Source organism: Oxyura jamaicensis, chromosome 1 (assembly GCF_011077185.1).
Source record: "Oxyura jamaicensis isolate SHBP4307 breed ruddy duck chromosome 1, BPBGC_Ojam_1.0, whole genome shotgun sequence".
Classification (NCBI taxonomy): Eukaryota; Metazoa; Chordata; class Aves; order Anseriformes; family Anatidae; genus Oxyura; species Oxyura jamaicensis.
In genome coordinates, this window is record NC_048893.1 from 7,987,542 (window position 1) to 8,011,564 (window position 24,023).

Consider the following 24,023-nt stretch of genomic DNA (forward strand, 5'->3'; position numbering starts at 1 on the left):
GAACTGACCCATATCAACCTCTTAACAGTGTAAACAGCCTGTAGCTCACAACGTGGTTTATTTTATTTTATTTTTATTTTATTTTTTATTTTTTTTCATGATCACAAAAGGGCCTCAATTGGATGAAAAAAGAATTGTGTTCACAAATACCAAGCTATCCTGTTGAATGTTCACTTGATTGAATCTCAGTAGATGAGAGAAAAACAAAAGAATAAGACTTTAGGAAGACTGACTAGTGCCTTGTAAAAAGGAAGATGAGACAACACTGAAAACTGGTTCCCTAGAGCAAAAAATGTAGTGATTATAAATGATCAATTGCATCAACTTTGAAGAGGGTACTGTTAAAACTATTTCTGTAGTTGCACTTTTACTGAAGACAGTTGTAAAACATAACCAATCCTTAGAAGCTTTAAAGATCCCAGCCTTGTTCTCTTTTTATGCACTAATCTGAGGGCATGATCCTCTTGACGTCAGTGTGTGTCTAGCGGTGGACATCTGTGGTTGCAGCACAGGTCCTCAAGTCACATCCTATTTCCTTTTCCTCCCTCCCCATTTCTGCTGTTCCATATATAGATGAGTTCTTCAAACAAGGGCTGAGGGGTTCAGGGGATATCTGTTCTGAAGTTAAAGTCATTTGGAGATAAATAAATACACAAAGAAACAGCAGAAAGAGACAGACACAATTTTTTCTGTATCACACTGGAGCACTATCATAGAATCGTAGAGTTGTAAAATAATAGAATCACAGAATAGTTTTGGTTGGAAGGAACCTTGGAGACCATCTAATTCCAACACCCCTGCCATGGGCAGGGACACCTCCCACCAGACCAAGTTTCCCAAAGCCCCATCTAACCTGGCCTTGAACGGTTCCAGAGATGGACCATCCACAGCTTCTCTGGGCAAATTGTAACAGTGCTGCACCACCCTCTGAATAAACAATGTCTTTCTAATACCCAATTTAAATCTACCCTCTTTCAGTTTATTACCATTACCCCTTGTCCTATCACTACATGCAGAGAGTCTCTCCTCAGCTTTCTTGTAGCTCCGTTTAGGTACCGGAACCTATGAGGTCTCCCCAGAGCCTTCTCTTCTCCAGGCTGAATAACCAAAACTCCCTCAGCCTGACTTCATAGTAGCTAAGTGCTCCAGCCTTTTGATCATCCTTGTGGCCCTCCCCTGGGCTCTCTCCAGCAGGTTCATGCCCTTCTTATGCTGGGAACACAGAGCTGAACGCAGGGCTCCAGGTGTGGCATTCTACTTTGTGATCCATATCCTGCCCTGGAGATCCATATGGCTGCCCTGGAGAAGTATATTGGGTCATACCATAGGGTTTCATGGTTAAAATATTACTGAAGACATGAAAGTTTTATGTTCAACTTATCTGGCAGCTTTGAAAAGGCTTTGCAACTCCCCCCATATCATACATGCAATCTGGATTTTTTTGAAAAAATATTTCTAAATAATATATAATGCAACTGCTGTCTATGTGACATCCATTGGTGCCCCAAGGAGAAATAACTGTAAATAATAGTAATAATAATAATAATAATAATAATAATAATAATAAACTCAAAACCCTGACATTCTAATATTTAATAATACCTTATGCCTATATACTAATAACTGACAAGAAACAATTGGAAAATGCACATAGTTAGCCTGTGCAGACACACATATATGATATCTGTTGCCCTGTAATTTTTAGTTGGTATGGTCTTGTCTCAGCATTACCTAAGAAGCCTATAAGACAGATATTGGGTCCACCTGCATTTCTGCATGTGGGACTCTGCATCTGACAGAGGCTGTCAGGCACAAGGCCAACACAAATAATAGACATGTAAAGGAATTAACATAGAAATTCAGTGACTTCTTGTTTTAATGGTTTAATAATAATAATAAAAAAAAAGATAATTATGTTGCACTTAGCCAAGAGCGAGCATTATGCAAGGCCAAGCTATTTTAATGTGAATTGTTTTTATTTTCACTTCTGGAAGTGGTTCTTTCCTAATGCCAGTGCAAAACTATTTTAAAAGCCTACCTCTGCGTTAGCTAATTGAATTACTGTGTTACACTTGCTTTTTAATAAAATACAATGTATCTGGAAAACTGGAAAAAAAAAAAAAAAAAAAAAAAAAAAACACTTTTCCTAAATATCTGAAGTTTTCTGAAAACAATCATTTTCTACATTTAAACCACATTTGTTTTAAAGAATGTCCATCCTGTGCAGTTACCACAGATGATGACTACGTGACTTAAACAGTGCTTCCTTACAGAAATTGCATTTCTTTGCATGTCTATAGCAATGTAGAAAAAAGAACATTAATTTTGCCTTGTGAGATCAACCAGTCATGATGGAAAAGCTAAAATATTAATGCCCCAACTGTCATTTATAAATATTCTCTTTCCTCATTCAGAGCATGAGAAAAGAAAAATAATAATAATAAAAATCTGGCTTATGTCAGATTGGGAAACCCCTGGGACAGGAACAAACTGTCACGTGTGGGAAGAGCAAGCAGTCTAAAAACAGGTTTTGTGCCAACAGAGGAAGTGTCTATCCCACTGGCAGGTAAATCTGCTCACAGAGGTCCCTGCCCTTCCCCTCCCTTCCTGAGAATGCACCTCTCCCACTCAGCCCTGCCAAACTTTGTGCTCTCTGCTCATGGATTTGCACTGATCAGCTGGTTATTGTTTCACAGACCTGGTTCCACCTCCTCACTGTATCTCTTCCGCCTCCTCATTCAACTGAATATATTTTGGTGGAGTGGAGAAAACAGAAGAGCTTTTCAAAGCGAGTGATGAAGAATTTTGTTTACCCTCAGAGGGACTGTGGGAAGCGTATTGAAGGACCATCAGTGCTTAAGAGATCTTATAGGCTCTCTCAAGACAGTGGTTTCATGGCAGCTGAGCTAACATAACACCATGCTACTTCTGGAAGAACGTCTCCCTCTCTGCTCTGTTCTCCCCAAACACACATATGCACTTCTCTACCCTCTTACCTGCTCCCAGATGCATGGACCTGCCCTTTCTCTTACACTACTTCCAGCTCTCATGAGATCCTTTGGCAAGGATTTTTTAGCATTTAGGACTTTACATCTTATTTTGCTTTACAGGCTGACCATACAGCTTGTCAGGGCGCTGGTCCAATGCTTGGAGTCAAAGAGAAGAATAGCTCTCATGACTTCTTGCTATGCACTCAGAGCTAGATCCTCAGCTGATAAAATTATTGCAGGTCACAGTAGTTAAACTGAAGGTCTGGCTCCAAGTAATTAACAGAGTGAAAGCAGGGTGTGTGTCATAAGCCTGTTAGTATCAATATTAATGTGTTTTCAAGTCCCATGCCATCTGACACTTTTATTATAACTGAGTTGTTCATGCCTCTGCAGTTCAAGGTCTCTCATCTTTAGCATGAAGGCCTTGACTGCTTTGTTATGAACATTACTCTCATTAAGGAAGCTGGCAAATAGACTTGAACTTGGTGAAAAATGTATATTTAAGATATGTGACCTTTTGAAAAACAGTATATTTCATATTCAACAGATATAGGCTCAATGAGGCAAATTCTGGCATCAGACGTGCAGACTGAGAACTCAGGTCTTAGGAAAAAGAGGCAGGCTCCCCTAAAGAGCTGTCAGCACCTATCTGTGGTGTCAGACCTGTTGCTGAGGCAAATCCAGACTTCTGTAGTCAATTAGACCTTGGGTTTACATGAGAAAAACCCTTGCAATTTCAATTCCTGGAGAGTGAAATCCACAACACAATTCTCATTTGCTTCAAGTATGAAACAAAATCCAATTCTTTTACCTCTTAAGGATGACATTTCACATACAGAGCAAAAAATGAGTAAAGATTTAAACCTGTGTCAAGTTCTGTACAACTGATACCAGAAAATATAGGTAGAAGAAACAGCACAACCTGCTGTTTTATCTGTCCATGGATGTCTCTCTGCAAGGTGCTGTGTGCATCTTCAGATAATGCTATGTTCTCAGAAGTTTCTTCAAAGAGACAGGTGAAAATTGCAGCTCCATGTACTTCAAAATACTTCAGCCCTTTTGGCATCACTCTTAAGAAGAAAAATATATATATATATATATAAAAAAATCTGAAATGAAAGGTTGGTGCATTTTTGAAGGAAAAACAATATAATAACAGTCCTTTTTTTCGAAAAAAAATGTACCACTGAATATAATTTTGTGTACCATGCTTTGACAAAAGAGCAATATGTCTTAAAGTGCTAAATATGATCACTGCATAATATTTTTAACACCTGGACATACTTGCAAAGTGCAATACACATCTCCATCCAAGCAAGAAAGAATGAGTCCACTGCTGCAGACTGAGATGTGTTCATTCATGCAAGTTAATACAAGTTCCAGATCCCCAGTATGATTTTGATGCTAGACTTCTACAAGGTGCAATGTGCTGTCAGTGCACTCTGTTTGTGTTGCACATTTCTCAGAATGTGGACTAATCTCCACACTCTCTAATTACAGGTCATATGATTATGCACCTAAAGGTAGGTAGAAAGTTTGTGATATGAGATAATAGTCTAACTGAAACAGTAAAACTACTTCACAGACACTGAGCGAAGCCTCTTTAAATAAGCCAGTCAAGGATTTTAATTACCATTATTTCCACCTGAAGCTTATTACTGATCTTTTGCTTTCTGTATATTTGATGTTATATTGGCTAATAGACTGGAAGAGATGAGAGGCTGGGAAATTGTTAACCAGGCCAAAACCTGAAATTCTAATGAGAGTGAGTAGAGCAGCAATATTCAGCTGAAGGTCTTATTTTTTATTTTTTTCTTCTCCAAATTCAATGAATTTATAGGCTGTTTGCTACTGTGGCTTTAGTAATAGGGAATTTTGCAATGGCTTTAAGCATAGGTGAGCTGATGGGCTGCTCCCTCAGAATAGATGAAAGGTTTTCTTTCAGCTGGTTGATGCTTGGGACACTGAAAGATAATAATAATAAATAAATAAATAAATAAAAACAGGGCTAGAATTTGGTCTCCAGTCAAGTTAACAATTCTCTTTCTGTAAGGTCAAGAAAAATCCTGATCTCCAACTTCAGCAATGATCTAAAGCTTTACTGTGATATAAGGAGAAAATTGTATGTTCTTAGAGAACTATATCCCCTTGCCATTGGAATACTTTGAATAAAATAAAAATAAGATTGAAGCACAAGAAAGCACATTTAATTCACATAATTCAGATTATTTACCCATTATGTGTGAGACTGACAGTCAGGCTGAGAATCTGTAAGAGAGAAATGAAAAGTAGGTAAGTGAAGCCCTGACAATTGAAAATGAGGAAATTGAGGTGATGGGTCTTCTTATTTATTTATTTATTATTATTTCCGTAGTCTGCCTTTCACTTAGAGAGGAGCTTTGTTGTCCTTTAAGTCCATCACTATGCCAGGCATTTCTAATGGAAAGGTATGTGTGATGAGATGCCAACAATTATCTACACAGTACCAATTTTCATATGCTCGCCTGTCATTTATATTGAATTACATTTGTAATGCTTATTCTTTTAACATCCACAGTATTGTTTAAAAGGAGAGAGAGAAAAGAAAAAAAAAAAAAAAGGAGGATTTCATTTTGTCTTGGCAATAACAGTGAGTTTGCTTTCTTTGGCAATTTTTCAAGAAAGATAAACTATTTAAGAAAAAGGAACCTTACTAATCCATGGCCTTAGATTTTCTACATAAAAAAAAAAAAAATGTTTCACTCAGATACATTTTCAGTTGTGCTGTCTAAAAAGTTAATTATTTTGTTTGGCTCTTTGAAGGTTGTGAATTGAGCCTTTTGCATTTTGTTCACCAACAACATGAAATCACAAAGCAGCTTTTAATCATCTCTGCAATAATAACATTTTACAAGTTATTTGTGCAGCTGTTTCTCTAGTTAAATTTATTTGCAGTTACGAAAATACACTTCCATAAACACAACTGAGAATTGTTTAGCTTGTGCTTTAACTGAGTGTATTTTTAGTGGTTAGCACTTACCTATTTTGTTTTACTAGATTACCAATTTTGCAGATTTAAAATACACAGAGCCAGACAAAGGCAGCACTGTATATTGATTATACCCCAGGCTATGAAGTTATGAACTGAATGTTGTGTAGTAGTCTTGACTCTGATCTTGCAGAAGCACCTCCTTGCAAGTGATCTCTACTAATATGAAAGAGAATCAGGTCACACATCACATCAGAATTTAATACAGTTTACATATATATATATATATACACACACATAAATAAATGTATTTCTCTTTATGGGTGCAGTTGCCCTTATAAAGCATACTGGAAGATAAGATGATCTTCCTTTCCCAATGAAAGATACAGAAGTATCTTGACAGCACTGCACAGAGCGATCTATTGCTTAGTTACTATTAACTGTAACAATGATTTGAGAAACATTGTGCGTGAAGGAGCTACTTATGTGTTTTTTTTTTTTTTTTTTTTTAATATTTTTTTCTTCTGTGTTTTAAAATGTTGACATTTGTCATATGTCAATAAGTGTTTCCAAATAGGGATTTGGGAAATTTTACTGATTGCTAGAAGTGCCTGCAATTTGACATGGAAAGTGCCTTGAAACGCCTTAAAGACTGCAGCAAAACATTCCTGAATTTTGGAGCAATCTTTGAAAAAGTTGTCTTTCCAGTGTCACCTTCTGAGACTATAATACCTTCCTGTAGACCAATTCAGTCCTGAAAGAGGAACATAAGTGCCTAATCCCAAACTATGTGGTAGAGTATGAGGTAGTTTGAGGCCTACCTAGAAACAGAATCAAGATTTTCACAAAACGTTGTGCCAACAGCAACAAAATATATATATATAATGTATATATAATTGTGTTTTCTCTGCTCCCAGTAATCCATATCCTTTTGGAAAGGCCCTGCTGTACCATGACTATGACATTTTCCTCAAGGCCAAATAAAATCCATTGTATAGCAGTGAGCCACATAGCATGCACAACAAATCATCATTGTCCATGGTGAGATGCAATTAAACAAAATATAGATACTTCTTGCAATAAGTAGTAGAGATTCATAGATGGGAACTATTCATACAAACACATCTGGGGTCAATTGTATGTTTAAACTCAGAATCCTCCAGGAATTAAGTAATTTGCTGTATTTGTGCTATTTTGACACTTATTTACCCCAATAATTTAGTTGACAATTCACACAATAAAAAAGGGGAATTGTCATGGATATTTTCCAGCATGTGAAAGAACTTGCTCACATCTAGAGTAAAATGACGTGATGTTTGCCTTTTGACTGTCTGTGAAAATTACAAAGTTATATATATACATATGTAGTGTTTAAATTCAGGATGTTTCAAGGGTGTCATTACATGCAGCTGTTTTGAAACAGGTTGAGGAGTTCCCTTTCTGCCAGTTTAGGCATAGCCCATCATTACAAATAAAAATCTGGCCACAAAGGCAATTCTGAATCTTCATGAAGTGTTTCCAGATTGCTCTGTTCTTACACCATGCTGGGGTGAGTAACAACAGCACCGTCACTAAATACATGAGTTAAGCCTAAGACGTCTAAATATGTTGTGTAAATGTAAATATAGATTACCAGAATGCAATGACATTTTTTCATCAGAAATTTTATACAGTGGCTCTGATGCTGTATATTTAAGTAAACAATGATCAAGCTGTTGTGAGCTGAGACCACTGAAACACTTTCCTAAATGATTAAAAACTAGTTACTAATCTACCTTCTGCCTCTCAGCAGTGAAATATTAACCCAGTTAGGGAGTTGCTGTATATTCATTTAATGGCCAGACTGGAGTCTGTGAAGAAAAAGGTGTTTAATTTTCAGTAAAACAGTATATACATATTATAAACTGAATGGTGAATGTGCACTTATAAAAGACCATCCCTGTAATTAACTTTGTTTCTGTGCACTGCAAGAAAACCATAGTCAGGCTTCGATGATTCAAACCAACAGCTTTCTTTAAGGAGAATATATGCTCTGGAACATGACTGGGCAAGTATGTTTTTAATGGTAAAATTTCCCAATGTGATATCCTAGGTCATATTTAAGATATTTGGCTGTGATGGGCAATTTCAACTGATAAAGCTGGATTGTTTTGTTTTTATCGGGTGAGAACAATGATTAATTTGGCTGTAATTTAATCAATTCTCTGTTAATGTTTACTTGACAACTTTTATTAGGTCATGTTTCAGTTTTAATCTTATCAGTGGCCATGTTCAGAGTCGTATTTCCAAGCTCTTTTCAATAGTTAGTAAATAACTGACCAAACCTGATTCTTCACTACTTTGCAGCTTGTGTTGTCATCTACGTCAGTAAGAAATCAGTGTGCAGTGCTGTCATTTTAATCTGGAACATTTTACAAATGTTTTACTTATGATGCAGTGAAATAAATCACTGTACAAGGCACCAGGCAGGGCTCATTCCCATTTGGGCGTTTCACCTATGAGACATTTTCCCTCCCCATTGTAGCTGTCCTAAGTGGTTCTTTACTAAGAAATGCTAGAAGTGTTAAACAATAGACAATGACATTTTTGGGGGGATGGCCACTGCAGAAATCCTTTCTACCAAATAAGAAAGAAATAGGAAATAGAAAGCAGTCTCTGTGCTCTTCTTTTAGGTATTTGGAGAATCAGGTTGAGATATTTTGGCAAGTGACACGCTTGCAAAGGGCAATGGATTTCATGACTCTAGGCAATGAAACCAAGTGCTATCGAGCATTTGCACAAATGTATCATGTATCCTTACTCATATCAAATTTCTACTTGGGGATGAGAAGGAACTTTTCCTCGTTTTCTACATTTTAGTTACCCATCTCACACAGACTAGCACTATGATATGACTGGAAGCTTGTCCTCAGAAGAGATTGAGGAGTCATGTAACAGGATGATATGGGTTGCTGAAATATAATAGCCCATGAAATCCATCTATCTCTCCTGTTTATTTGTGTTAATGCCTGTAAATGACTAATTACTAGATATTGTTATCCTTCATTTCTTTCTCTCACTCGGTTCTATGTACTCAGTCCTATGTACTAAGTGTTACAGACAGTTGTTGAATAGGGGTTAAATTTAGACTGCAGAATTTATAAAGAATGCAATCTATATGCAACAGATTGGATAATCTAGTAATGCAGCCAGCTCTTACATCATGGGTGGAGCAGAGAAAGACATTTGCTCAGAAATGCAGAGGTGATAAAAAATATTTTAGAGATCAACTGAGAAGAATCTGAGCAGCCCAAGAGAGCTAAAACCTTCTTTTTCACTGTGGTCAGCATCAGAGAATCCTTTCCCAATAAACAGCCCCCATCACATCTAGTGCCAAGAATTTTCAGTCTGAAAAAACAAGGGAGGAGTTTTATAGAGTGTGTGATGTCTGATGAAGATGCATCTACATCACACAAAAGTTAAGAGTAACTGGCGCTTGCTGTCCTATAACAGAGAACCCAACGACACTGAAAGTGTCAGGAGTAATGAATCTTTACTTCTTTCTGGGTGAAAACACACTAGTGGAGTAAGCTAAGTTTCAGAAATTTTGAATTTAGAGGGTTTTTATTTTCCATTTTAAAATTTTGTATTTATTTTTAACATTGGTTATTAGCCATGTAGCTAACAGCTTGGCTATTCTTCTGACAGTTCTACTGTAAGTAGTAGTTTGGATGGGATTTATGTGTTTGTAGTACTGTGCTATCCACAACTTTTTCCTCAGTGATCTTGCTGTCAATCAATAAGCAGGTCTTTTAAACTGTTACCAATTTGCAGAACAGTGACATCTTTGTCTTCACAAAAGATAGTCAAGAAAGAATAGCGCTTGTGTAAAGCAGTGTAAAGTTTAACTTTTGATTTAGGTTTTAATGTGAAGTAAGTACTGCCAAATAAATCCCACCTAAGGGAATAGGAGCTGCAATACAAGACAGTTTGTTTTCAGTCTGTACTTAACAGTATTCAGCAGTGAGCCAGACAAAACCACATAAGCTTAAGTAGAAGTGACAGAGCCAAAAAAATAATTGTAATAATTCTGTACCAGGTAGTCATATGAATAAAGTTATTATTATTATTATTTTTCCTTCCATGGTGCTGTTTATTAGCCATCAACAAGACTTAATCTTTTGCTTTGCCTATCGCATTTTTTTAAGAGACCTTGGGGGATTTTTATTTTTATTTTATTTTTTTATTTTTTGTTCCACTTAATTTTGATCCAGAGTTTTTCTGTAAAACAATGGCTGTGGTTTTAATCATGACCAGGAAAGGTAAGTAACTTGTGCTTTAATTCTAGCCTCTTTAACAGGAAGGATACATTGTACATCTGGTGCCAAGAAGGTGGAAATAACCTTAATTTTGTATTCAATTAAATACAGGATTTACTTTTCTGTCCCAAAATTTGTGAATGGTTTAGCTTGGAGAGGTTGCATGTGGAAGAACTGATTCATATGTTTATTTTTGTTCTCCCCAAATTAGAGACTGCCCAACATAACTATACTCTCGTTGTGCTCTTTTCTATATGTTATTTGTATCCTCATCCAAAATGACGTCTGCAAAGTCTTAGACTCTTTACTTTTTGCCCCCCCCCCCCCCTTTTTTTTTTTTAATGGGGAAAAGCATAGATTCTTTCATTAGTTTCATAGAGAAGCATATTTTTTCTTAATTACCTTTTGAAGGGGATTGGAAGGCACTACTACATCACAGTAAAAGTTGTGTTGAAAATGTATGTTTCTAAAAGGGAAAGGGTTTGACATTAAATTACAAGCTATAGCCTGAGCTGTGCCCTAACTTTCCCTGCAGAGAGTACAAGGATGCAGGAATGGCAACCTGGTGCCAACTCTGTAAGGAAAGTACAGACCCCAGGAGTTTAGAGGTGTTAGTACTCAATGATCCCCTTAATAAGCCTCTATATTGGCTTTTTTTCAATACTATGCCTTGGTTTACCTATGCTCGATGGGTGTTGATTCATGTTTCAGTTCTTGATTAAACTTGTAGTAACTGCAAATTTAATTGTAGAGATTTTCTGTACTACCACCAAAAAATGGGTGGTAGGCAATGGAAAAAATGAACCTTATGCCAAACTTTCTATACTTAAAGTGTCCCTACAGTATTTAAAGGGGCATACAGAAAAGATAGTGAGGTACTCATTATCAGGGAGTGATACGACAAGGGGTAATAGTTTTAAACCAAAAGAGAGTAGATTAAAGCTAGATATTGGCAAGAAATTATTCTCTCTGAGGGTGGAACAGGTAGTACCAGAACAGGTTGCCCAGAGGAGCTGTGGCTGCCCCATCCCTGGAAGAGTTCAAGGTCAGGCTGGATGGGGCTTTGCGCAATGTGATCTGGTGGGAGGTGTCCCTGCCCATGGCAGGGGGTTGAAATTAGATGATCATTATGGTCCCTTCCAACCCAAACTGTTCTATGATTCAACACATTATAGTTACTTCCTTCTCCCAGTTCTTCTCATCCTTACATACCTGCCATACCTACCAGCTGTTCCTTGCTGTTCTCCGTGCCATTGGCCTTTATATGTCGCTGCTTTATATGTTGAGCACCAAATATGGTGAGATATTGATACTTGGTCCTGTGTATCCATGAGTATGACAATATAAACACACGTTAGTTTTCTTAAAATGCAGTGAAGATATAGATCTTTTTGTTTCTAGTTTCTGCCAAGGAATGTGATTCCTTTATGTCATAGAGGCAATTTATTAAGAAAGTTTCATACAGGAAAATCTTGGTGAAAGTAAATATTACCCAATTTGGAAGTAACAACACCCCTCTTTCCCTCTCCCCTAAAGAAAACCAAGGTTGAATGACCCTGGAAAGACATGCTCCAAAACTGCAGTTATGTCACTGGCATACTCCATGCTGGTTGCATATATTTATAAAAGACACCAATGAGTCATATGTAAACATTTTGATTATAAAGATTTTCTTCATTTTCCCACAGACTTGCTGCTTTCAAACAGCTGCATCCCATTCCTAGGATCTACGGACGGGCTTGATTTTCGAACCCTGCTTCTAGATGAGGAGAGGGGCCGGCTGCTAATCGGGGCAAAAGACCATATCTTCCTGCTCAACTTGGTTGATGTAAACAAAAATGTAAAAAAGGTCAGTTTATTTTTGACAGAGTTCATCTCATAAGTTCAATTTTGTTCCTTTTTATCTATTGTTTTTTTTCACTGTGTAACTCTGATTTGTTTTATGATGTTTTGTAATAGGACTTAATATTTATAATATAAATAGTTAATATTAATCTCACTTTCCATAGTTATACAGGTTATCTTTAATAACATGAATTTCTCATGGTATCTGACCTTCTTTGAGACTAAAGTCCTACAAGAGGTCACCCACATGTAGGAGCCCTGCAGTGCATGAAAAAAAAAAAAATATATATCAGCAAATTGGCAAACATGCACTTGTAAGTGTTTGCTTCTTTATTTCTTTTGTCATGGTCACCCTTCTCAAATAAAAGCATTTGGAAGATGGTAACTGCAGGCAGATCATTCATTGCTTCCTGGCATCACTGGGATTACATTACTCTGATATTAAACAGAACAGAGGCAATATGGATGGTTTAAATTATGACAATGTTATTGGCAATTTAATATTAATATTTACATTAATATCTGGAATTGCTAGTGATAGGGGAAGCTTCCACTGGGATGCACTGTACTCACTGGCCCTTGCCCTGTGACAATGTGTTAACTCCAGATAATAAAAAGGCAATATAGCCTTCAATATTGCTAGTACACATGGTGAAACAGAGTTTTTGTAAGCACAATTGATGGCTACATGTAAAAAGCAGATGCTTGTACAGAAACACACACACAAACTGCTTTCTTGCTTTTTCCAGACACGCTACTTACTGAAGAAAATTTAAATTCTCAGCTGTTTGATTTTTTCTTTAAACACCAGCAGGAAGTTTTAAGTGACTATATTCTGCTGTCAGTTCTGAAGTGGTAGCTGATCCTAAATTAATATGATGGCAGCACAGGGCTTAAAAAGTGTAACAGGAGATGATTTTGCCTCACACTTTAATGCAACACTTGCTGTTGTCGTATACAAGTGTTTCTAGTATCAAGCTCAGTATCTTATTTCAACTTCTGCAATGTTCCATACACCACTTTAAAATTCTTTTTTAATCCTTTAAAATTCAGATTGTTTCAGGAGATTTCTTCCCTAGGATGCTTTATGAAACACCTCTTGTTCATCTTCCATCTCGGTAGAAATGCTGAAATTTGCTGAAAAATCAGGACCTTTTCAGGAAATTGCAGTTATAACAGCATTATTCATATTGAAGATTCAGATCATGGATTGATTTTTGGCATAGGCTTTCTGCAGCAAACAAATTGTGTTTGTGCAAAAAGCAGACGCCTGTTTCTGTGGGTTGCCGATTGCCTCCTGAGAGATGCTGAGTGCTGTCACTTCCCATTATGTTCAGTGGGGATTGATTAGTTCAGAGCTTTCTGGAGGCGTTCGCACACTGCATAGTCCACACCTCCAACCAAGTTGGTAACATTTCACTTTAGCCATACCACCAGTGATTGTTAAGGATGTTGCACTTTCCAAGAAGTGCAGAAAGCAGATTGAGCCAGGAGAATTCATTTGTGATCGGGCAACACCATTAGTCATAAATATTTTAGAGAAAAGATTCTATATTTGAATTAAAATTTGTTTTTAGTAAGCCATTTAATATGCCAAAATACCTGTAGTAACCTGGGGGGGGGGGGGGGGAGGAAAAAAAAAAAAAAAAAAAAAAAAAAAGAGTGAAATTCATAGTCACTAAGATATCTCGACTAAAGAAAGAATTATGTGCAGTTTCAAATACATTTAACTATTCAGGTTGTCTTTACCTTTTCAGACAAAACATTGAGGCAAAGTGTATTTAAACAGCTAAAAGTGACACTAAAACCTTGCAGAACATCCTGGTGTGTTGATTTCCAAGGTCTCCATGGCCATTCAACAACTTTATAAACTTACCCTGTTGAGTATATGCCCACAAGGCAATATCATACAGACATCCTCCTTGGTTCCTCTGTGTTGGGCTAGTTGAAATGTGTGAGTGAGGGGAGAGAAGGGATGGAGGAAGTTGGTTTTGTATAAATCTCAGTCACTGATGAGGTTTCAGTGCTCAAGGATACTCTCCAGTAGCAGGAAAATGTCAGAAAGTAGCATTTGCCGGTGCTGTGTTTAGACTGACCATGGTTTGTGTTGGCTCGGGGCCAGGCGGCTGGCTTCCAGGCTCTCCCGGTGCGAGGAAACCACACAAGTCGGAACTTCGAGGGGCTGAAGTGTGTCCTTTGTCCTCTCCTGTCCTGGAGCAGGAGCAGTCTGAATTAATTAGAATATTAAACATCTCCTGATTCAGATTACTTAATAAAAGTTCTCAGCTTCATATATATATATATATATATATATATTTGTATTAGTAACTACTGATACACCGAAAGGCCAAGTTAGCATCCCTAACAATTTAGTCCCAGAAAATCCCTGTCTGTGGACATAACTACTTTACAAAATTATATTGTAGTGTCTGATGCTCTGTATTCATAAGTCTGGAACAGTACTCAAATAAACATCTAAAGCATTGTATTGTGTTCCCCTCTCTAATGTATACACACATATCATTTCATAACTTCATTTTTGCAACCTAATTATTTACTTAAATTAGTTAAATTAACTTAAATATATTAAGTTATGGCTTTATTTCCTGGTATAGTTTTTCCTGATGAAATAAATCAATAGTTCTGGAGTTCTGATTTCTTGAATCATTGTATATTTTTATTCAATTTATTGTGTAATTGATTGAAAACCTATAAACTGTCAGCTTGAAAAAATCTACCCAGTTTCCAGTGCTTGCAAATTTTATTATAATATATTATAAGCCTTATTATAATATAACAGTAGCTAGAATAGTATAACAGAAAAAAGACTCCAGAATGAGTGATGAGAATAAGAAAAATGCAAAAGACTAAAAATGTACCTAAAGGATATAATTGTCTTTCTGTAGTACGAAAAAAAAAGAAACTGTGAACTTGAACTTGTCTTGAATAGAAGCCTATAGCTCTTATTGCACAAATAGCAATATCTATATGGCATTATCTGTGCCATAGTCTTTTCTTGAAAGATTCTGAGGGGCCCTATAGATGTTGCAAGTTACTTATATATTGTAAAATAAAGAAAAGGCAGAGAAGAGCAGCAACCTATATTTACCAGGGCATTGCAAATGTAGACAAAAGTTATGTCACAACCAAGCAGGAGTGTGGTGTAAAACAAAAAAAAATTGCTATCATGAGAGAATGGAAAGCTGTAGAATTCCTTAGGAGTCCTAATCACTGGGATCTGTCTGAAAAGATGACTTCAGTAAATAGAATTTTCTTGTGAGTTTGCCTAAAAACTTTGTTATTTTAATACTCAAAAATAAATAATAATACTAATAAAAAAACACCAGAAACTAAATAATAAATACAAAATGTTATCAGCTGGGCAAACACTTATGAAATAGCTGTAAAGAAATTATGCACCTTTCTGTAACTCGTGCTCACTACCAGTGCGAGCAGGGTTATATGTCAGCACTATTATCACTGTGCAATCTGTGGTGTGACCCGCCCATCTCTGCAGGAATAGGAATGCTATCAAGGCCTGACAAGCTTTTGAAAAGCTGCCAACCTGCAGGAGCTGTCAGTGCTAGAAGACACAGCCACATGTGGGCCAAATAGATAAACATGTCAGATCCCCAACAGCAGCTTTGGAACAAGTTGTTTTCATCTGTCCCAATGTGTATTGGCACTAGGTCACAAATTATTGTCTCCTGGAGTATCCTTAGTTTGTGGTTGCTGTTATTTTTTGGCATTGCCAGGTGCAGCTGTTATGTATCATATCCTTTAATCTTCTTTTGTACTGATTTTTTCTGTGTGCATTTCACAGTAGAAAATACATATGCATATATATATGTATCATTTGGGTAAATGCTTATGAAATAGTTGTGAAGAAATTCTGCTCCTTTTTATAACTCCAGTGCTTACTAACAGCGTGAATGGAGTTAGTAGTTTCACTGTGTGATACCCGCAGTGTGACCCACCTATCTCTGCATCTCTGAAGAAATACGAGAAAAAGCATATGCATGTGTATATATGTGTTTCTTATATAAATATATATAAACAATACCCTTAAGATATAGGTGCCCAATTTTATCTTCATTGCTCTGAGATACTTGTCAGTCTATATAAATATCTCAATTAGGAATGAAACTAGTGGGAATTAAGCCAATATTGGAAGTAGACTTTAGTTGTGACATCATGCCAGAGCCTCAGGTGTTGATACAGAGTCTGAAATGTTTATTGCAGCCTTGAAGCACAGTAACACCGAGATTATTCCTTCCTAACTAAATATATGCAGCTTATTTTATATTTCAATGAAATTCCGCTTTCTGCCTGTTAGCAGAGGCTGCAGACTGCTTGAGGATGACACTTTACCTTTCAGGTGAAAAGGATTGCCAGGTGACATTAGTAGAGACCAGAGAATTATATGGAAGTCACTGGAGGTTTCTAAGTTTTGAAAGAGGGGGCACGAAGACCAAAAAAATCAAAAAATAAAATAAGCCATGTGTTATGGGAAGAGGATGGTCATGAGTCTGTTTGTCAGCATGCTGGTTTCTTTTCAATCTCTGTTAGTAGAGAAGGTTCTGAGAAAAGAATGAGGGTGATGCTGAAGTCTGGCAGGGCCATGTTTTTGCCTTCCTTTTATGAGGAAATAGTTCCCAGGCATTAAAGGCATGCTTATGGCCCTGCTTTTGAAACAAAAACAACTTTTCTGGATATTGCTGTTCATAAAGTACTAATTTCTATCTGTTTTAGGGTATTTCCCTTCCCTGCAAAATTCATGGTAATAAAATTCTCCTATCATTCACAGTAAAATAAGACTGTTTATATTGAGTGTCTATGTAATTTAATGTGCTCCTACCAAATACTATCAACATTGTGTAATGAAGCAGGAGTGTAAGAAGGTGTTATGACGGTGTTTCAGGTTAGGGATGTCCAGAGATAGCTGTGATAACTGTGCTTTCTAGCCCTTGGAGTGCCCTTGCCATTGATCTATGTAAATATTGTTTTGAAGCTCTGGAAACCTTTAGAGTCCTTAGCATTATTTGACAGAGTGAAATTTAGGCACCTGTGTAGACAAGGCGGAAGTTTTTAACTGATGTTTACAGACATGGAACAACAGACTGAGGCAAGACTTGGAGAAAGCAGTATGTAACAAGGACAGAGATCCTAGGTGGAAAAGGGTGTCTCTGTTATTTCCTTTTGCATTGTTGCCATAAATTGTGTTTCCATAAACATCCCTTGTTGTTTTTATATTTTACCCATATGTTTAGGTATAAAGAACAGCCAGTATCCTGATTGCTGAAAACTCATATTGGGCTTTGACTTTTTCAAAAGTAGGATTTATCTTCAGTCTGAAGTGATAAACAAGTCAGAAGCAAATTGTGTTTACCCTAAAAATCTTGGTGTATGATTTCCTTTTAGGAGAAACAGACAGAAGGCTGAAATTTGTTGTGGTTAAATTGTGGAAAATGAAATGTAAAGGCTTTGAAGCCTTTCAGGATTTAATCTGGTGTAAAGGAAATTGGCATCTGGTCTATTTTCTCTAAGGTTTCACACATGCTCATAATGTACACCTGAAAATGCACTTTTCAGAAAACCCTTGAGTATTGAAAGCATTGGCTAATTTTTCAATTGTGCTTGGTGTGGATCAGGACTTTAAGAGCCCTGTGGCAAGCTGAGATCTGGCTTCATCTTAGACAGATGAAATACAAAAAGCCTATTTAGTCGAGACATCTCTCTTTAACAGCCACTTGCCAAATTTAAGCCACCAAAAGTCTGTGAATGTGTCATCTAAATACACAGCCGTTGCTTTCCTATGACTTTCAATTGCATTTAACTCAAATTGATATTACCATGAAAATGAAGAATAGCATATACTGGCACTTCCCATAATCCAAAGCAATCCTTATATCCTCTCTTCCCCTCCTCATGCCATATCAAATTAACTCTTTCAGAGATCCAATTCTGCTGTTATAAAATAATCGGAAATTCCAGTCAAATGTCTCCCTGGAGGTGTATTTCAACTATGGGAATTAGTGTGATGAATGTAGAAATAACCGTTGAAAGACAAGAGGTCTGTGGTAGATATTAAAGTAACAGAAATTTAAGAGAACTTCCCTGTTTTTTAGGGGTCTCTAAGTAGTCCTGAGTTAGCTAACTTTTGATAAAACTTTTAAAAAAGAGAAAAGTGAATAATCCAATTCGAAAAACAGTCTAAGTTTCAAATACAGGGAGAAATTCAGATAAGGCACTTAAATGTATTAAAGTCCTTTGTTTCCTGATGCTTTAAAATATTGAATTTTGGAGTATAGCAAGTATAGAGGGAGCTAGTTATGAGAAATGCTTAGGGTAACCTTCCTCTTAGCATTTGTATATGAGAACAATCTATGCAGTTCCCCAAGTTGTGAACTTCCCATACCAGATACATGAATGCAACAGATGTGAGGTATTTAGAGACCAACTGGTTTACTTGCATAGTATGCTAAAAACAGCTAATTTTCCCATTAATTAAAACACTCCATTTACAGCAAAATAATAGTAAAATTCAATAAATTTTTGGTGCTTGCAGTAGTTTTTTTGTTTGATTGATTGATTATTTATTTATTTATTTATTTATTTTGGTAACATGACCCTAGGTCAGTATACAAAAATGACAAATGTCATGGTTCTCAGCAAGTAATCTATGAACACCCACTGTTACAGTATTGAGCTGTGATATTTACAGTATTGTCTTATGAAACAGTGTGATAGTCTTATCTTTGGATCACTCATATCTTTTCTTGGTGCTCCTTGATCTTACTATTTTTCCTTGCTTTTCATTTTTCTGCTATGAATTACTAAGTTCTTAGTGAAAAAAGAAAAAAAAAAAAAGAAAGAAAAAAAAAGAGAGAAAGTCATTTTACTGGTGGGAAAACTGAGAACAGAGTGTAACAGATAGTAGTGTAATGGCATAGCTGGGATTAGAGAGTCTCCTAGTTTACTTCAACATTTTTGGATCATGTTGCCCTCTTTATTGCACACGCTTTATGATCACATTAGGCTAAGTCAGGAATCCATTTTTATATATATATATGTATATATATATATATATATATTTCATGCAGAGTAGCCTCTCATGGAGGAGAGTTTCTCAGAGGGAGCACTTTGCATATGCCAGTGTGACAAAGGGTTTACAGCTCAATCTGGCTTTGTTCTTTGGGTGTTTCAGTTGGACCTGGCTTATGGGTCAGTTGGACCTGGCTTACATTAACAAGTTTAAGCTTCTGAATTATGGTCTGCTTGCTTCACAAATCTTAATGAGACGTTTTGACATCAAAGTTGTTCTAATTTTATTGCATGCTTATGAAGCATCAGTGCCACAAAAATGTACAACAACATAGAATAAAGTAAAGGAAAAAAGCAGACTTGTTGCATCAAGTAGCTGATTAAAATCAATGTATTTTTCTCTAAGTGCTTCCATCCACCTCTAATTCCTTCAGTGTAGGAAGGAAATGATGTCTTTCTTCATAGGACTTAAATTCAGTGAGTGAGTGATACAAGACATGCTGATCAGCTGATGTCCGTCACTCCACATACGGACACATCCTGCTGGTGCTGCATGTACCACTAATGAAACACTTTGGGGTTTCTCGTACCAGAGACTGTACTGATAGAGAAGTGCTGAAGCACGTGTGCAGTGTCAAGCACATGAGAGGTTCCAGTGAAACCCCCAGGGCTGCTGAAAGCCGTCGACCTCAGTGGGACACTCAAGTGCTTGCAGCTGGCATGAGCGTGACTATCTTGGGGTTGTGGAGCTGGGAGGAATCAGACTGGTCAATTGGTCTCACTCCCTGCTATCACAAAAAAAAATACCTCATACAGCAGTTATTCCTTTAATAACCCGGTCCAACTCTGTTGAAAGGGGCATTTTGGGGTATTTTATGCAACTTCTGTAGGATGGTCTTTAATACCAGAATCTTACTACTCTGATGTTTCAGGTTTTATTATTATCTTTTAATTTATGATTTATATTTATTTATATCCAGTTTATATCAATTTCCTCTTACTATTTAGAACTCTGTTTTTCAAAATGCTTTGATTCTTCCTGCAGATTTGAAAGTCTTCATTTATATTACTGATGCTTCTTAATTTTGTGCCATCTCCAAATTTTGCTGCAGAGTGCTGTGTTTTTGCCAAGACTACTGAGGAGTACATGAAATAATATGAGCTATGACATAATTTATTGAAGAACTCCATGAGTATCTTCCTACCACAAGTTCTTTATTTATCAGACCATTTTTTTCTTATTAATAATTATCTATTTTCTCTGGCTGAGCTAATCAGTTTCCATGTGGCAACTTACAAAATGCTTTATTGGAGCCTTGATGAAGAGGGTCTTTACCACTTTAATGTTCAATTCAGCTATGTTATTAAGGGAAGGTACAACATTAGCCAGGAGCACATTACTAATTTATACTATTAGCACATTACTAATTTATATTGTGTAATACCATATTTGATATTCACTAGAAACTTAAGTTATCCCTTCCATTCAAATTTGTTCCAAAGCCTTTCAAACAGATTAAATAAGACCAATAGGACTGTAACTTACTTAGATATCTCATGTTCTTCTTTCTGTGTGTGTCATGATGCTCTGTAGTAATTTCCATTCTTTTGGAAAAGCTTTGCATCATCCCAGGTTTAGTAGCTTCATTAGAAATTACTATGGGAAAACCTCTAATCTAATAAAACCGTTTCTTTGTAATCAGAACTTAGTGTTTTGTCTTTGAGCCATCACTTCACCAGGGGGTTTATAGTCCATGTTAGCCTAGAAACAAAAGTGGATAGAGAAAGTTAGATACAGAAGAACAAGGGAAATACTAGCTCATAACCAGTATTGTTAATTCATGACAGATGGCAGCTGAAATGAAACTCACAAAACTGTGTCTAGCTAATATTTATAAATACTTATAATGGTATATATAGCATCCACCAATCAATTTACGTATCTATATCATCTATATTTAATATATATACATATATTTTTTTTCTTTTCACTCTTCTCACAGTAAAAATGTATGATCGGAGGAAGGAAAAATGTTACTTTTAGAACTTACTCTGCTTCTGATCTGAAAAATCTTTGTGGTTTCTAATGTTTTGTTTTAATCAGAAATGAATTTCCAGCTACCCTTTAATGTGATACCTTATCTATCCTACGCTTCTGTGTTACTTAATTTTGTACTCCTGAGAGGTTTTCTTTCACTCTGCTAGCAGAGAACTTATTAGCTTACAGTTATTTGGAGATTTTAATTTCTTTCTTGTTTCTAAATTTAAGAAAATATTTGTGCAATTATTTAAAAGTAATGGTAAGGTATTTTGTTTTTAATTGGTCCATAAAAGATAAAATCGGGAAACCAAGACAGTAGCCCTAACCTTTGGAATTTTGATATGGATATTTTACAAGGAATATAAGCTGAAGCTTAAGAGAAGAAAATAATCATGTTAAAGTATATTGTTTATGTATTTCAACTAGTTAGAGTCTTCCCTTAAATTGAGTAATCGTACTTAGCTATTCTAAGATTTCTTCAGACACTACAGATATAGAACATGAAATATATAGATATAATTTGTGCTGTTTGAAACATTAAATGATTCTGGTTTTCCATGTGAATATCATTGTCATTGTTTTTATTGTTATAGTTGCTACTTATAATGTTTTTTTCCCTTGAGGTTCAATTTGATTTAAAAGTTAGTTGGATCACTTAGCTACACTTTTCATTGACTATTGTGGCCTTGTATAATACTAAATACTGAGGCAGTTGAGTAGCCAGAATGTGAGACAATTGATTTTTCTATCATAACTGACTATGCTCTTTTCTTTTACAAAGGCAGGGAGTGTGTATCTCTCATCCTGACTGGTCCAGTTTGTATGACAATCACTATTTTGCATGAAGGAATCTTAACAAGAATTGAGGGTAGAGTCCATTAATATACCCAATGTCTTCAAGTGGATGTTTTCCAATATAACTGGAACTCTCAAATCAGGGGTCACGTACTTTTATGTAGTTGGCAGGAAGACGCAGGCATTTTTGAAAGCCTACAGAAGGAGATCTTGTCTACATAACCAGACACCTAAACAACTTTGGGGGAGAGAGAGAGAAAAAAAAAAAAAAAAAAAAAAAAAGTCTTCAAGAACTTTCAGAGACCTCTAATACCTTTCTCTGTTTTTGATGGGGTGTGCTTGGGCAGAATTGGACATGAAGATTATGTGAGAGAGACTTAAGAGCAGATCTCAGCTTAAGTTAACCAGGCCATTTGGAGATCCATAATCTTATATTCCTCTGCCTCTTCCTTTTCATCATTCTTTTTTTTTTTTTTTTTTTTTTTTTTTTTTTTAGCAGCACCAATTGTGCCTTAGCCTCTCCTTCTCCTTAACCCAATGGCACTTGTGACAAAACAGTGCTGCAAGTGGAAGCTGTCCCACTCCACCCAGGCAGAGGACAGATGAGTTCACAGGCACTAGCTTCAGCTCTTCCCAATGTTTTTGCAATATTCCCAGTGCTTCTTGCTGTACTTTCTGGAGTTGTACACTGCGTAATCCAGACGTGCTTGTGTGGCTGATTTCCAATTGCTTTTTTTGTACCTGGATGCTATCATGACATCATTCTGAGAAAATGCTCTGGGAAAGTAAATTTTTACTCCAGTGCAGATAAGTTTTTATACTGCCTTATCTCTGACTTTAAGTAAACGTTGCTGTAAAGGGTTAAGGTTTATATAACTTAAAATACATTATCTTTACTATTAGCCTCTAATCACAAAGGTAACTGTAAATTCACTGAGAGGAAATTAATTTCCTTGCAGAAAGGCAACACATCCATTAGCACTGGGAAGAGAAGAGAAAGAAATGAAATAAAAAGACGTTTTCCATATTGAGAGGAACACTGTGCGTTTGGGACTGTGATAAAGTCATTTAACACAGGGCACTCTAGCTTTCCATCCCAGTGTGGGTCTGAGCCTGTGTATGGGGCAAGCCACATCTTAAAAGGTGCCAACATCTGGATGAACAAAAAGGAATACTACAGAAGCTAACCCCTCTCACAAATTTTTGAATTATTTTGTTCTTACTGGAAGATCCTTTTTAACGACTATTATAGCAAATTTTTATTCATATATTCACTATTCACTATTTAGGATTTTACCAAGTGTGATTTGAGACTCAAGAGTAAAAAAGCATGTATGACAATTAGCAATCTTTATATTGGTCTCTGGGATGTGAGGCAATTTCCTAACTAATATTTGCTCTAAAATTAGTGTGATTTGTTGTAGTTATAAATCATAGAAATGGCTGTAGCCTTCTTTTGTCAAAATAAGGAAAAAAAAAAAAATACATAGAATTCTATAATACAAATGGAAGAAAGAGAAACAGTAATAATATATGCTGAAAATTATCTAAGGTATATGATTATCCTCTAAACGTCTATGTCATTTTCTAAATCTGTATGTTTCAATCAGTAAACTTAGTTATTGTTGATTGATGATGTTTTAAAACAATGTGCTATTAATTTATGTCAAATGTACTTCTTGTTCTACAAATTTCCCTTCAGCTACCTTTAGTTTTTCAAACAAAACTTCTTTTCATTTGGAAATTGGCAGTAACAGCTCACTATTTTTCTATAACTGCTTTGCCAAGTTCACTGGACAAAATTCATCACAAATGTAAATTGCCCTGTTCTGCAGTCAGTTTAGTTTCAAGACGACTTGGCTCATCTAATCTTTGAGAAAAACATGTGGTTCATAATGCTTACAAGGTGTGTTAGGTGGATGAACTAAGTACTTTGAAAAGGTAGCTATACACAAAGAAGAAATTAATGAAAGGGGATTTGATTTTAAAGCCTTGATACTAGTGACAAAAACCTGTACTCAAAGCCACATTAACTTCTGCTC

At 36.2% G+C, this 24,023-nt stretch overlaps 1 protein-coding gene across 2 annotated transcripts in view; it reads left to right on the forward strand.

Moving 5' to 3' along the window:
• The window catches only part of SEMA3D (semaphorin 3D), a 142,991-nt gene that overhangs the window by 50,967 nt on the left and 68,001 nt on the right, over nucleotides 1-24,023 (forward strand). For both annotated transcript variants that reach the window (XM_035334552.1, XM_035334562.1), the window contains exon 3: nucleotides 11,945-12,105. In XM_035334552.1, the coding sequence (XP_035190443.1) occupies nucleotides 11,945-12,105 (161 nt within the window). The remainder of the gene's footprint in view (nucleotides 1-11,944; nucleotides 12,106-24,023) is intronic.